Source organism: Echiichthys vipera (assembly GCF_963691815.1).
Source record: "Echiichthys vipera genome assembly, chromosome: 20".
NCBI lineage: Eukaryota > Metazoa > Chordata > Actinopteri > Perciformes > Trachinidae > Echiichthys > Echiichthys vipera.
This window is the reverse complement of record NC_139845.1, coordinates 24,590,901-24,606,599: the sequence shown is the minus strand read 5'-3', so window position 1 is coordinate 24,606,599 and position 15,699 is coordinate 24,590,901. Positions and strand designations below refer to the sequence as shown.

Genomic DNA, 15,699 nt, shown 5'->3' with positions numbered 1-15,699 from the left:
GTAATGTTTGTTAAAACTGATTACTGTTACTGAGCCTTTTTTAAATGAAAAAATATATTTGTGAGTTGAGGGAAAAATATTTTCTAATGTATCCACATTAGGCTGGAATGACCCTGTGTGTTTGGCTCCAGGGGAGTGATTTGACTTTCTTACTAAGAGAGCAGAATGACATGATGTTTGTGGGACGACTGAACCCTGCAGACTGTCCCGAGTAGCCAAAAAAGCCAAGCTCTGCAGTTACCCACGATAAACAAGACCAGACCTGTGTCAATAATTCATGGAATATACCCAGGCTCCCTGGCGCTAGTTAGCAGCTGAAATCTTAGTGCGATTAATTGCAGACAATGATAAGCAAGTATCTGTGTTGGTGGCAAGTGTGTGGCTTTCTGGAGCTCCTTGGCTCAGTAAACAACACCAGAGTACAAACCACAACGCTTCAGGTGGACTGTTTCAGCCATTGAAATAAAATGGATATAAAAAGGACAACCCACTTCACATCCGCGCAGCAGAATGTTCAGAGCAGCAGCAATTTTGATGTGTACCGCTGCTAACTAATGAACCAAGGTGAGGTGTTGTAGCTGCCAAATAAGCAGTGGAGTTACAAATGGTAAATGGTAAATGGACTTGTACTTATATAGCGCCTTTCTAGTCATCTGACTACTCAAGGCGCTTCACAGTGTTTGTCACATTCACCCATTCACACAGACATTCACGCTGATGGCAGTGGACATCTACATACCATCTAATCTGATCTAACCATTCAGACCACATTCACACACCCATGCGCAGCACGGGGAGCAATTTGGGGTTCAGTGTCTTGCTCAAGGACACTTCGACATGTGGACCGGGGGGAGATGGGGATCGAACCACCAATCTCTCGATCAGAGGACGACCCACCCTGCCACCAAGCCACAGCCGCCCACAGTTACAGGAAGGCAAATTGTTATAACTAGAGATGCACCGATCCGATACCGGGATCGGATATCGGCTCAGATATTGACCAATTAGCTGGATCAGATATCAGATGAACGAGGCAGATCCAGCATTCCAATCCAGCCATTTCTTCATTATTAATATCATACACAGCAATACAGTTACAGCGATCAAGTCACTTCAATTCTCTTTGCAACAGCGGTTAGGGTTTTATATTACATTTTAAGATATCTGTTTGCAGTGCACTTTACATGGAAGTGTTATCTATTTATCTTTGCTACTTTATCTATATATCTGTTAATTTGTTACCTTATTTAACAAGGCTAAATGTTTCTCTCAAGCCTGATGCCTTCACTCACATAGAAAGGTATACGCTGCGTTCATTCATCGGTATCGGCTGATACGCTCAGCCAAGGTATCGTATCAGATTGAATTGGTAAAAAAATGGAAAAAACAGGATCATGCATCTCAAGTTATAACCAGATGAGTGACAACTTTGTCCGGCTCGTTTTCTGTGACCAGTGTGGCGTGGCGGCATGGCGGAGTTAGCAAGCTACTTTCATGCTGCATTTGTTACAGAAAATGAGCAAAACAGCCGACATTGTGATAATAGCGCTTAAATAGTGCTTGATTACAATTTGAAGTATAGTTTATACAGGAAAAAAACTGTCTTGATGGCTCATTTAATGTGTGCAGGTGTTGAAAAAGAACATTGGATGATTTTAGGCCAGAATTACACTTTATGAGGACAAAAGTGTTTTCCTGTTACTCTGTTTTCATTGTGGAGGATCAATCGATTAGACAGTGCTGGTGTTGAATTGAATGTACAGTTTCTGACTGATTTCACCAGTTATATGAAAGCATAATTTCTATATATATTTAATACACCATCATCATCACCACACAATGATGATATTTTTTCATGAGATGTTCTAATGCTCTGAGGTGTCTATCATGACATATCACATTGCCTGCTAACCAAGCTGTGTACTGTAATCCCAGTTCTCTGTTTGGGGATGCTGCATTTTTTATGTGGAGACTTAATCGTCTGAAAGACAACACCCTGCTCAATTAATCATCAGTGTGTTTTATAAGACTGGTCAGAGAGATGCAGCAAGCCCTAAATACCCAGAGATCTGATGGCCCTTTCAGCAGGTTAGCCTTCCAAAGCCATTACAAATCACTGTTACAAAAAGATTAATGTGACACTTTCTGATCTGCCACAGCTGTGGGTCATGTTTGGCTGGGTTCAGGCACAAATATGACTTCGGCCCAGTTTCCATTTGGTAGGGACATCCGATCAGGGTGATCCGATCACAAGTGGACAGCTCTCAGCTCTGTGTTAAGACCTAGCAGTAGCATGTGTCTCCACATGTGCCTTCAGTGACCATGTGTGATCGGATTCCACTTCTCTGTGCGTAAATAAACACATCCTTTCCGTTTAGGTATAGATAACCTTTATATTTGAATGAAAAATCTTTTGGTTAATGTGTTGTGAATGAATTTCAGTTGTGACTCTCACATTTATCATTATTACAGAAACGTGAGGACTAATGAAAGAGCGATTTCCTACAGTTTGTCTTTGCTAAACTTTTGTTTGTGTTCTGAATTCCGGGTGTATTTAATAAACATATAACTAATGATGTTAACCTGCTTTTATTGTGAAGGATTTATAGGAAATAAATATGTTTATCCAGTTCACAACGGACACATCACCAACAGTCTTATAATAACATCTGTCATTTTGGTTCAACCTGTGAGCACCATAGATGTCATGGCAATCCATTCCATGGACCACATAAGACAAGTCACTCTCTTTGGTTTCTGTGACATGAGAAATACTTTCAAAATAATATTGTTCAAAAATAGAAAAACAGCCAAAACACACAGAGCTACAGGCTCAGATGTTGTGGACACAGTCTGTGAATGAGGACGTAGTTCCTGTCAAACACAGGGCTCAGTTGAGTAGGTGGTTCTCAGTGTGGAGAGTCACAGACCTGTTCTCACTACCATCTGAATGTGGACCCCTGAACCACCTCCTAATGTGGTTTTTGAGATCTGATCTCAACGTGTCCTAAGAGTGTTTTCACCTGTAGTTAGAGCTGTCCACTTGGGATCGGATCACTCACACTACATGTTACTGCCAGGTGAGAACAGAGTCTTGGTCGCGGTGAGGGGAGGATTGTGGTTGGGTTTGAAAAAAATGCTTTGTTAATGTTAGAAAACCCTTTTGGTCGTTGTGGTGGACTACTTAAGGGAAAGATCATGGTTAAAGAACCCAAACGTTGCTGACCTTGACCACCTCTCTACAAAGTTTTTGGGATGAATAACACCAAACAGACCAAAGCTAGAATTCAAAGGTCTTTGTCAGTCAAACATAGGTCATATGTTTGCATGTAAACAAACAACGGATGCTCAGTTATTCAGGGGAGGAAAGCGTCCCAAGGTTTGACTGAGACATAGCTATGGCAGTGGCAATGCAGCAATAAGGATGTTTGGAGAATACAGTTTTGTTTCAGTACAGCTCAGTTCCTCAGCACAGGAAAACATGCTAACAAAAGTCTACAGCCATGATCTTTGAGGCTACAAAGCTGTGCTCTGAGCAGAATGTGAAAAAAATTGTTCTTTAGCATGCTAACATTTGCTGAATTGCAGTTAACCGGAACTACAGCTGAGGAAGAGGGAGATGCTATTGGTTATAAGATGATTCAGTCCTTAAACAAAGTACTGAATATTGGGGTCATCCCTATGTTCCCCGGTCGCATAAGCCTCTGCCTTCGCTGATTTAATTCAGCATTTTGTTAGAGTTAGAGGTTAGGGTTAGGGTCAGGGTTAAGGCCTACATAAGCATATTTGCCGGAGAATTCAGCGGTTCAACAGTGACAGTGGCCATGAATATCTGTACAATACCACTGACTGAGAGACCGAGAGCCCTCCAAACAAACAAAAAGACCCATGAGCATTTTCCGATCTATGACAGTCAGTATTTGTCATATGAGGGTTTTCAGATCCACAGGCGGATTAATACAAAGGCTTACCTAGGCTGCAGCCCATATGTGCAGGGGCCCTGGATTGGCCAGACTATTTTTATATTTTAAAATTTTCTACACAGGAAAAAAAAACGTGCCTCCTGTTGGGGCCCTTAGAAACATTAAAGAAAACTGAAGTCACTGATTGGATAGATATGGGACACATTGACCCAATCAGCTGCCATCATGTGGGGGGTTCATAAGGTCAGTTTTGTTGTCAAATGATACGTCACTCACTGTTATTAGACAGTACAGCGGCAAAATGTCAGAAAGGAAATGTGATAGCAGAGCATGAAAAAGGAAAAGCACAACGACTGAAAGAACAACAGGACCAAGATCTACTGAAGAAAATTCATAAATAAACAGGATTTTTCAAGGTTTCAGACTCTTCTTCTGTTCATGAGAGCGGCCTAAAGGCTAAGGTTAATGTTGACGCCGTTGATACCGCAACTGAAGCTGTAGCTACAGCTAGCTTTGGCCAGGTTAAAGAAAGCTGCCAAATTGACCACGACAGTGCCTCCCAATGTCACTCAGATAAGGAGTCTGAGACAGAGGGGCCGAGACTTCAACTACCCGTTGTGTTGTCCCACAAACACCCCAGGAATTAACCATGATGCCCCAGCCAGCCCGCCCACCGTCTCCTCCGTGACAGCCCCGCCCGTTGCTGCGGAGAGTGCACAAGAGGCCGCCAATCCCTCTACCTATGGTTCATATCGGGAAGGAACCTACAGTCAGTGTTTCCAAATGTTGATATTGCCCTTCAACTATTCATGACTTTGCCTGTTACCAACATCAGCAGAGAGCATTCTTTTTCCAAACTGGGACTAGTTAAAAACAGACTGAGATCCACAATGGGCCAGAACAGACTGAATCACCTGTGTCTGATGTCCATTGAACGTGACATTCTGCGCAAAGCATGAAAAATAAAACTTCTAAAAAAGGTACACATATGATTGTGTGCTTTTACTGCTGCTCTGTTTATTGTATTTTTATTTGTTGTTATTATATTGCACAGCGGTCTGATTTGTGTTTCAGTCAGCACGTTGTAATTATTTCTCAGTGGCAGGCATATTCCAATGTTGGCTTGGTTTAGAAATCTAAAAACGCTTATCAATTAGCAGATGTTCTGTGAAGGACTTTTTCTGTCAGAGTGTTATGTGTGTGTGTGTGTGTGTGTGTGTGTGTGTGTGTGTGTGTGTGTGTGTGTGTGTGTGTGTGTGTGTGTGTGTGTGTGTGTGTGTGTGTGTGTGTGTGTGTGTGTGTGTGTGTGTGTGTGTGCGCTGCGTAAAAGCGTAAAATTGGAAGCGTTTTTTTTCTGATAAAGCATTAATAATAATGTGGGGGGCCAAAACAAACAGCAGCCTAGGGGCCCATGACCACCTTAATCCACAACTGTTCAGATCTACTGAATAGTGATAGTGTCACCAACAGTTTTTGGCTAAAGAAATCTCTGTTTACCTACAAATAATGCTTGTGTAATATTTTCAGTTAATCTAATGGTGAAAAACCAAAGAATAGCTTCTCAGCTTTCTAACCAAATATGGTTGTAATCGTTTACTTTAGCTCTGTGTTTACAAGGGTCGGCAAAAGGACGCTAGCGCCGATGATAACCCTGCACTACCCTTGGCCCTATTCCATTTCCTCGCTGTAAACACTTCTTGTCGTACAGTTCTACTCAATCATATGGTGATCATTTGACCTTCAACACAAGAGAGAACGTGAACTCTGATTGGTTTTTGATGTGTCATTATTCGAAGACAAGGTTGGCGCAGATTTTCCCAAATACGGTAGATGTCTGTGTGGAGGCTCACCCTGCCATCTCACACATACAGGGGCCTGTTTCACAAAGCAGGTTTAGTGAAAACTCTGAGTCTGTTAACCCCAAAATGAGGGAAACTCTGAGTTTTCCGTTTCACAAAGGGAGGTAACTCAAACCAGAGAGAGAGGGGTAACTCTAGCCTGTTTCACAAAGAGAGGTAACTTAACCTCTCGGTCAGTTACCATGGTAACAACAGCTCTCTGAAAACTAACCTGGTCGGGTCAGAAAACCTTGAGTTTCTCTCTGCCTCCGCCCTCTTTCAGCCACACACAGTGTTTGATTTCCTCATTCATTCAGTCAGCGGGCGAGTTTTGGCATAGTATAGTTCTGTCGTCAGTTTTTTCAGAAAATCACTGCAAACATCAGTCAGTAGGCGACATTAGAAGTTATATTAGGTGACAACTATTTCACTACCATGGCATGTCCTTTTGATAACGATCCCGTGGATGAAGGTGCAGCAATACTGCACAGAGAATTAAATATTGGTCGGGAGATGATTATCAGACCGCGCATTGACGTCCTTAATATACTGCAGCCATAATTACAAAATGAATGAAATGGATCTTTTGAGCAAGTTGAATTTAATTGACTCAGCGTTTCCTAAATATAATCCCAGCTTTTCTTGCAATTCATAGGTTCAAAAGTGTGTGCTTTTAATTGGTTTACCGGTATATAAACTACTCCTATAGGTGGAAACAACAGCCTTCTGATCCAGAATATCACCTATAATGCGAAGGGGTGCATTTCACGGCAGGGGTGCTGAATACGCACAACACCGTTTCACGTCACAGTCCATCTCATCCGTCCTTACATTTCCTACATTAACAACCAAAGTCATGCTCTCATATCCCAGCAGATATTGTGTGTTGCGCTGCGTTTTTTTGCAAATGGGAGTTTTTTATACAACATATAAAACAGCCACTTACGGTAATATTTACTTTACCATGTAAAACATGCTCAAAATGAGGCGTCACCATAATATTGTGTCGATGTTTTACCTGTTTAAACAATGTTTTATTTTTCATCTTAAGCTGCTGCCAAGTGCGCTTCTCCCCCGTGGGAATGCACTTAAATGAAATAAACTAATAGGCTCCCACTCAAGCAGTTCCCCCTGTGATATTACTGTGATGCAACAGGACTACATTTAAACTTATGCACTGACCCGAGCAGCAATGTTCTCCCGCACCGTCTCCCTCTCTTTTGCTGCTGCAGCGGTGTAAACCTGCTCAAACTCACCGTATGAGCATTAATATTTCCATTTCCAGTTGTAGCGCAGCCCTTCGCTTCCCCGTTGCCATGGTAACTCGTCGAATCAGGGCTCCATTGATGCTGTCTTTTTTTACTTGTGGTGCGCGTGCTTAACTCCAGGTCAAACTACTCTGAGTTGCAAATATGCTGTTCTGAAACTGAAAACTCAGAGTTTCCTATCTCAGAGTAGATCAACTCCGAGTTCAGGGTTAGACTCAGAGTTTTTTGAACCTGCTTTGTGAAACGGACCCCAGGTGTGTTTTTCTCCAGCTCTGACCAACCTTTGGCAAATTTCCTTCAACACCATATCTAAGGTATTCTCAAGGACTATTCACACTTCACCACACAGTGGCATTTTTGGTCTTCCGAAAGAGTATACCCAATATTCTACTAAAGAATTTGAAGGAATAACTTTACCTCCCTGATTGCTAGGCACCACCTCCACCTCCTTCTATACTGGAAATCCACAATAGCTCCTTCAGACACACAAGGATTAAAGAGGCTATGTCCTTTTTAAAAGAAGAGAAAAATAGATATTCAGGAAGGGGAGTTGGACAAATTCTACAACACCTGAGTGTCACCAACGAGTTCTGACTGCTTTCTCTTACCAAACTCACTTTCCTATACTAATAAGAAATGTACATAATGTAATTTCACTGTAGATTCTAAGAAGTGTGTAAATTAATTCTACTTGCACTCAGTGGCAATCGCCTAGGAAAAGCATTGGGAAAAGACTGCGTCAGACCGGATGTGTCGGTGTCAGAGTGATTACACAGGCGCGCTACCTCCTTTATAGTCAAGGCTGCAGTCTGATTAAAACACTGTATATTTTTACCTCTAACAAGGTAAAAAGCCCACTTTCTGACAGCACACTCTGGGGGCTGAGTGGCCACATGTGTGCAGGTGTGAAAGTAGGCAGGGTTTGAACTTCTTATTTCCAATTTCCGTGCTAACGTGAACGTTTCTTGTGTGCAACACCATGAATGCCTGCAAGGAGAGGCTGTCTGAAAGTGTAAGCCCTTATTCCCATTTGTACAATTCATCACGTCGAAACTGCTATATAACCGCGGGCTTTTTGGTCCGGCTTTGAGCCAACACCACTTGCATGTTTGAAGCATACTTAAGCATTCACACACTTTGCTCATCAATCCATCCACCTCGACACCCTAATGGAAGTAATGACAAAACTGTCATTATTCAAAAAGCCTTGTCAGAAGGTTGTTGTAGTAACAAACGACTGGTCGCGTTGATTTTCTGCTGAGGATGGTCTCAGATTTTGGAGAAAAATCACAAGATCTCACTTTCCTGCATTCAACACCAAACCTGGTGTTTTTTGTAAAAAAATTTCAGAACGGTCTATATTCTGTAGTGATAATCCAGTCAAGGTGTGCAATACAATTGTTACTTACAAGCTGCCATGATATCTGTCAGAGATTGTAGAGGTGATTGATGTGGGGAGGGGAAGTGAACTTTTAAAGAGTATAAGTTAAAGGTGTGGGCTGACCCAGGACTCTTTCATCTGGAAAGATTGATATCTTTAGTGTTTATCATAACAATACCAGATGAGATGAGACTGGATTATTGCGAGAGCAGAGTGGTTCACTTTTCTAAGTGCTGGGAATGTTTACAGTGGTTCATGGTGGCAAGGGAGCACTAAGGCTGCTGTCATGGTGAGCCTAACACAGCTTCATCTAACTAATGAATGAAGACACGGGGACTGGCCCTGGACTCGCTCAGGTCTACAGTATCACAGCCCAAAAGTTAGCTTAGATATTGCTATAAAATTCTTTCTTTGCAACTTTAATCTTTTCTCATTCATCACCTCTCTCTCTCATGCACACAGCCTCCTCTCTGTGTACAAAAGTGTGTGAGAGTGCTGGGGAGTTATATGTGTCCATGTTTGCAGTTGCAAATAGGTTTGTATTGCTGAAAGATCTTGTTGTGGTATGTTGTTCTATAAGACTGGAACACGCTTCTGTGGGCTGCACTTGAGCAAATGTGCACGTGTCAACTGGAGATATCCATGTGGCTGTTTCTTTTGGACTTGTACAGAACCTGAACATATTTGTCTGTTACCCATAACAGCCCTTTCTGCGTGAATCCACAAACATGAGCAGGAGGATAATTCAATTTATACACTGATCAGTCAGTGAGGCAACATTAAAGGGATAGTTCTGATAGTTTGAAGTGTGGTTGTATGAGGTACTTATCCGTAGTCAGTGTATGACCCACAGTAGGTGACGTTTAGCCTGCCCCCAGTTTGGAGAAGCCAGCAGGAGGACAGGCACGGAAGCTAACCAATGCATTGTTGTGGTTGGGGGCAGCAGCCAAATGTATTTTATGCCATATACACCTTAAATATCAGTATCAGATCGGGTTTATGCTATATTTAGAATATTTTCACAGCTTTTGATTACCATATACCAGTCCTGTTTGAGTTTACGCAGCAGGAGTGCTTTTGTCCAAGCAATTGTTTCCTACAGATCAACCAATACCTGGAACTCTATACCTAGTGCAATAAGCCACCTATCAACTTTTACCTCTTTTTCCAATCATCTTAAAATATGGCTTCTGGAAAATCAAACCTGTTTTAACTAGTTGGGATCATTTGTCCGCTGCTGATCTATTGTAGTATGTTATTATCTATTATGTTTATAATAATGTTTTATTTTTTTTTATTAATTATAGGGACCATCTACCTTGAACAGCCTTTGGCTATAATCCTGTATATTTACTTTTTTTTTTTTAAATGTTCATCAATACACTTTGTCCCTTTGTGAAAACAAATAAACTAAAGTAAACTAAAGGAACTGAAGCCGTTATCTATGCTCTCATCAAAGTCACCAGAATCCATTGATAAAGATAGTAATTTTACCTCGTAGAATACGGCAGTGGCTGGTCTACTGCTGCCTTGATTGGTTGGTTGGTTTCTTAGTTTTGTTAGTTCCTAAGCAAAAAAAAAAGAAAAAAGAAAGAAATCGAGGCAGCAGTAGACAAGCAACTCCCGTCTTCTGCAAGGTAAAATTACTGATTTTGTCGGTGGATTTGGGGGCTTTGAAAAGAGCAAAGAACGGCTTCAGTTCCCCGCTGCGTGAACTTACGCGGTTTGATGGCAAGTAAAAGCTGTCAAATACTCTAAATGTAACATACACTTAAACTGATATATATATATTGTTTTGGTTGGCATCTTTTAGGTTTCTTAAACTCTTGCCCCTATCCACAACAGTAAATTGCTTAGTTTCTGTGCCTGTTTCTCCAAACTGGGGCATGCCAACTGCCATTAACTGTTGGTAACACACTGACTATGGATAAGTACTCATACATCCCCACTTGAAAAAAATCTGAACTATCCCTTTAACAGTCTAAAGATCAGGAGTAGGTCTCAGTCTAATCAAAGAATACATAAACATCACTACAATTCTGGCACATTCTAGTACGTGACAGTTTTCCATAGTGTCACATTTTATTACCAATCTTTTGAAAACCTGTCATATCTTGAAGGAGAACACATTTGCTTTTCCATTAGCTTTAAACATTTTCAGTATTTTTGGCTTACTACAATAAAATCCTGAAATATGCCAGGGGATTCAGTAGCTGTCACTCCTGTTAAGAGTTACTCTGAGCAATCCTAATAAACTGGAGAATCACTTTAAAATTTGAAGATGTGAGGTTTTTCGGCGCGCACCTGATCAGCACCCGATAACCTCGGTATGTTGTCACCGTCAATCTGGTTACTGGTAAATAAACTTGCATTTATATGGAGCCTTTAGAGTCTTCCAAACACTCAAAGCGCTCCACAGTCACCCATTCACACACACATTTATTCTCTGATGGCAGAGGCCGCCACGCACGGTGCCACCTGCTCGTCAGGAATCCAAATCTAACTTTCATTCATTGGGAATCAGTCTCCCGAGCTCAAGCACAGTGCGATACAAAAAAAAGCATCAAAGTCATTCTAACACCTTTGTTCAAATAAACAAAATGCTGCGATGACATTTTCCAAATTTAAACTACTCTCACTGACAAAGATAGAGAGAATAGATTATGACCAGAGTGATGATTAGACAAACACAGTACTGATCCAAAATGAGTGTGTTAAAAAAACAAAAAGCATATTCAGTCTAATTAATTAACAGCTGTACACTGCTAACTCTGTATGGGTGTGATATGATTGCTGTCATTGTTGAATGGCATGGCTCAGGTTATACATACAGAGAATGAATGCCATAGAAATGTATTTTATTATGAAAAAGAACATAATTAAATTACTTTAAAGTAGGTTTGTTTAAGGGCTAATACCAGAATTTTAGGATCAGGGCCATTTCTGATACTGGTATCTATATTGGAACAACTCTAGAAAGAACCATCAAACATTATTTACCTTTTTTTTTAAGTATTGATAATGATAATGCCGATGACAATAACAATAATAACAATAATAATAATATAACACTGGATAATAAGACATTGAAACCTGAATGATCTGCTTTACAAAACGTTCCTGTCCTCTACACAATCTTTACTAAGGATCTTCTCTCTGTCCTAGACAAAGCAAATATTTCAATGTTCGCTGATGATTCCGCTATATATTTAGCAGAAACAAATGTTGGTGATGTAAATACCAAATTACAGAGAGAGTTACAGTCCGTAGGCAGGATCAGCAGTAACAAACTTATTTTAAATGTATCTAAAACAACTAGTTTGGTTCCAAACCAAAACTTGATCTTAGTATAAATCAAACTTAAGTAGAACAAGGAGAAGAGGCTGAACTATTGGTGGTTATCATTGACACAAAATCAACATAAAACTGCAGGACCCCTGGAAGAATAGCTTCTAGCTACGCTGAGGCTACAGGGGATCCAAACAAACAAACAAAAGCCACGTGTGTCAGTAATAGTCCCAAAAAGTGAAAAAGTGAAAGCGAGCGTGTGTGTCATTGGGTGCTGAGGCTGCTCACCTTCTGCGCTGCCTTGGAGGGGCCCTTGTTCTTACTTCCTTTGGGGCGGCCCCTAGGTCGCTTAGGGAGAGGCTCTCCACAGGGCTCCTGAAAGGGAGGGGGGAACATGACATGGGTGTCCAGGACAGGAAACAAAGCTTTGACCCCCCCACCCCCACCCAATTGGTCAGTGCTTTATGGGTCAAGACCAAAAGAGAGACAAAGGTTTTGTGTGTGTGTGTGTGTGTGTGTGTGTGTGTGTGTGTGTGTGTGTGTGTGTGTGTGTGTGTGTGCGGGTGGGTGTGTGCGGGTGGGTGGGTGTTTGTGTGTGTGTGTGGGTGTGTGTGGGTGTGTGTGTTTGTGTGTGTGTGTTTGTGTGTGTGTGGGTGTGTGTGTGTGTGTGTGTGTTTGTGTGTGTGTGTGTGTGTGTGTGTGTGTGTGTGTGTGTGTGTGTGTGTGTGTGTGTGTGTGTGTGTGTGTGTGTGTGTGTGTGTGGTGGTTGTGTGGGGGGGGTGGGGGTGGGGGAGGCAGTGCACTTCATAATGGATCAAGATGTAGCCTATTGTATTTTAGTGTACATACTGCAGGCTGCTGTGTGCAGGGGTGCAGATCCAAAGTCAGGATTGGGGAGGGGGGGTGGGGTGTGCAACTCATACCATGCAACCATAAATCACAACTTCATAGAGGCTCACCATATCATTCAAAAAGTACTGCACATGTACTCATTACTGTTCTTACCTTTCTTGTTTATTTCTCCTTAACAGTCAACAGAGTATCACTGTTTACTGAACTGTTATATTAGTAAATCATCATTTTAACTGTTATATTAGTAAATCATCATTTTACTGAACTGTTATATTAGTAAATCATCATTTTAACTGTTATATTAGTAAATCATCATTTTAACTGTTATATTAGTAAATCATCATTTTACTGAACTGTTATATTAGTAAATCATCATTTTAACTGTTATATTAGTAAATCATCATTTACTGAACTGTTATATTAGTAAATCATCATTTTAACTGTTATATTAGTAAATCATCATTTTAACTGTTATATTAGTAAATCATCATTTACTGAACTGTTATATTAGTAAATCATCATTTACTGAACTGTTATATTAGTAAATCATCATTTTAACTGTTATATTAGTAAATCATCATTTAAACTGTTATATTAGTAAATCATCATTTACTGAACTGTTATATTAGTAAATCATCATTAACTGAACTTTTATATTAGTAAATCATCATTTTAACTGTTATATTAGTAAATCATCATTTTAACTGTCATATTAGTAAATCATCATTTACTGAACTGTTATATTAGTAAATCATCATTTTAACTGTTATATTAGTAAATCATCATTTTACTGAAATGTTATATTAGTAAATCATCATTTTACAGAACTGTTATATTAGTAAATCATCATTTTAACTGAACTGTTATATTAGTAAATCATAATTTTACTGAACTGTTATATTAGTAAATCATCTTTTTAACTGTTATATTAGTAAATCATCATTTTACTGAACTGTTATATTAGTAAATCATCATTTACTGAACTGTTATATTAGTAAATCATCATTTTAACTGTTATTTTAGTAAATCATCATTTATTTAGCTGTTATATTAGTAAATCATCATTTTACTGAACTGTTATATTAGTAAATCATCATTTTAACTGAACTGTTATATTAGTAAATCATCATTTACTGAACTGTTATATTAGTAAATCATCATTTTAACTGTTATTTTAGTAAATCATCATTTATTTAACTGTTATATTAGTAAATCATCATTTTACTGAACTGTTATATTAGTAAATCAACATTTTAACTGAACTGTTATATTAGTAAATCATCATTTACTGAACTGTTATATTAGTAAATTATCATTTTAACTGTTAAATTAGTAAATCATCATTTACTGAACTGTTATATTAGTAAATCATCATTTTACTGAACTGTTATATTAGTAAATCATCATTTTACTGAACTGTTATATTAGTAAATCATCATTTTACTGAACTGTTATATTAGTAAATCATCAATTCATGTTTTTCAGAAATCGTGGGGGGGCCGGTCCCCAGTCCCCTCGTCCCCCGTATATGTGTGTGTGTGTGTGTGTGTGTGTGTGTGTGTGTGTGTGTGTGTGTGTGTGTGTGTGTGTGTGTGTGTGTGTGTGTGTGTGTGTGTGTGTGTCCAGTATCCAGTGTCCAGTTTCTCTCACCTACAGTAACACTGGTGTCCATTGGACGCGACTCTGGTGTGGTGGGACTGTGACTCACCAGTGAGTCACATCCACAGTGTAAACACACTCACAGAAACGCGCTCACAGCCCTCACTGGCTCTGCCGCGCACCTCACGGGCGTCTGCACAGTTACACTCAGACCCCTACTTCTCTTTTTACTCATGCTGTCAATAAAGATCATCGGCCAGAGCCCAGACTGGAAACAGGCGCATTCCTCATCAGGAGGCAACACACACACACACACACACACACACACACACACAGCAGGCTATAGGAAGAGCAGTATATGTGGAAAAAACAGTGTTTCCCTCTACAATATTACAGGCTGCTGAACACCAGCCATAAGGAGGAAGTTATGGTGGATTGCACACCCTGCTGCAACGTCAACATGGAACAATCAATCACACATTCACATCACTTTAACACAACATGCATGTGTGCACTTTAATGGGCTGCTAAATCAGAGCGGCTCTAAGTTTTACCTCAACTCTCCGACCAGAGGAGAGTGTGTGAAAGCACCACACACATCCCCGTCACACTGTGCACACACTATCTGGATTAGATCCGCCTGTCTGTCCGCACTCAACGGCACCGACACACAAACTCTTACTTTTTTGGGTTTCCTCGGTCTCCCCGGCCTCCGCTTCTGGGGCTCCGCCGCGGCCCCCGTGGGCTCCTGGGAGCCAGAGCTCTCCCCGGCCTCGTCCCCGCGTCCGCTCATGCTTCCCGGTGCTGCGGCTCCGCCGTTCTCCCGGTGGTCAGAAAAGACAGGAGAAGAAAAAGAAATAGCCGATGTGGAGAGTAAACGGCGCTTGAACAGGTCTGGTGTCCAAATGTGAAGTGTCCCGCCGGCAGCAGGACTGGCTGTGGAGTGGCTCAGAATAAGCCAGTGAGCAGCTGGAAGGTTTGGCTCAGTGAGCAGGAGAAGAACACAACAACCGGGGGACGGCGGAGTCCGAGACGCCGAGCGGCTCCGACTCAAACTCGGCTACAACACACCGCGGCACCGGGCAGGAGCACGCAGCAGCGAGGCGTGACAGCTCGGCACGGTTACTCTAAGAAGTGTGGGCATAATAAACCGCATCCACAGCCCACTCCGAAACCCCATTCACTGTGAGGATGGGTTAAAAAAAAAAAAGAAGAGGAAAAAAAGAGAAAGAAATCACCTCTCCCGTGGGTGGATAACACGGGCGGGGGAGGGGAGTGGAGGGGGGTCTGGATGGGAGCCAGAGAAAACAGAGCGGAGACGGGCTCCTGGCTGCGGGCCAGCCGTGGCAGGCCGCATTTATGAATTAAATTCACATTTTCACACGTTTCAATGGAATCCGCTGCTGCCGGACACTGAACAGCCATTCAGAGTTCACCTCGGTGGAATATGGAGCAGCAGAGGCTGTCTGCTACAATAAGAAGGGACACAAGCTGGGGCTTGTAGCTGCAGGGACTTTCTAACATTTAACCATTGCAGCACTTTGACTTGC

General features: G+C 41.2%; 1 protein-coding gene across 1 annotated transcript in view; it reads right to left on the bottom strand.

Annotated features, from left to right (window-relative positions):
• The window catches only part of hmga2 (high mobility group AT-hook 2), a 67,859-nt gene extending 52,898 nt beyond the window's left edge, over positions 1-14,961 (bottom strand). Inside the window, exons 1-2 of the mRNA XM_083935157.1 lie at positions 14,832-14,961; positions 11,987-12,073 (exon numbers count right to left, since the gene is read on the bottom strand). Of these exons, the coding sequence (XP_083791283.1) occupies positions 11,987-12,073; positions 14,832-14,942 (198 nt within the window). The 5' untranslated portion in view covers positions 14,943-14,961. The remainder of the gene's footprint in view (positions 1-11,986; positions 12,074-14,831) is intronic.
• Positions 14,962-15,699: the final 738 nt, after the last annotated feature.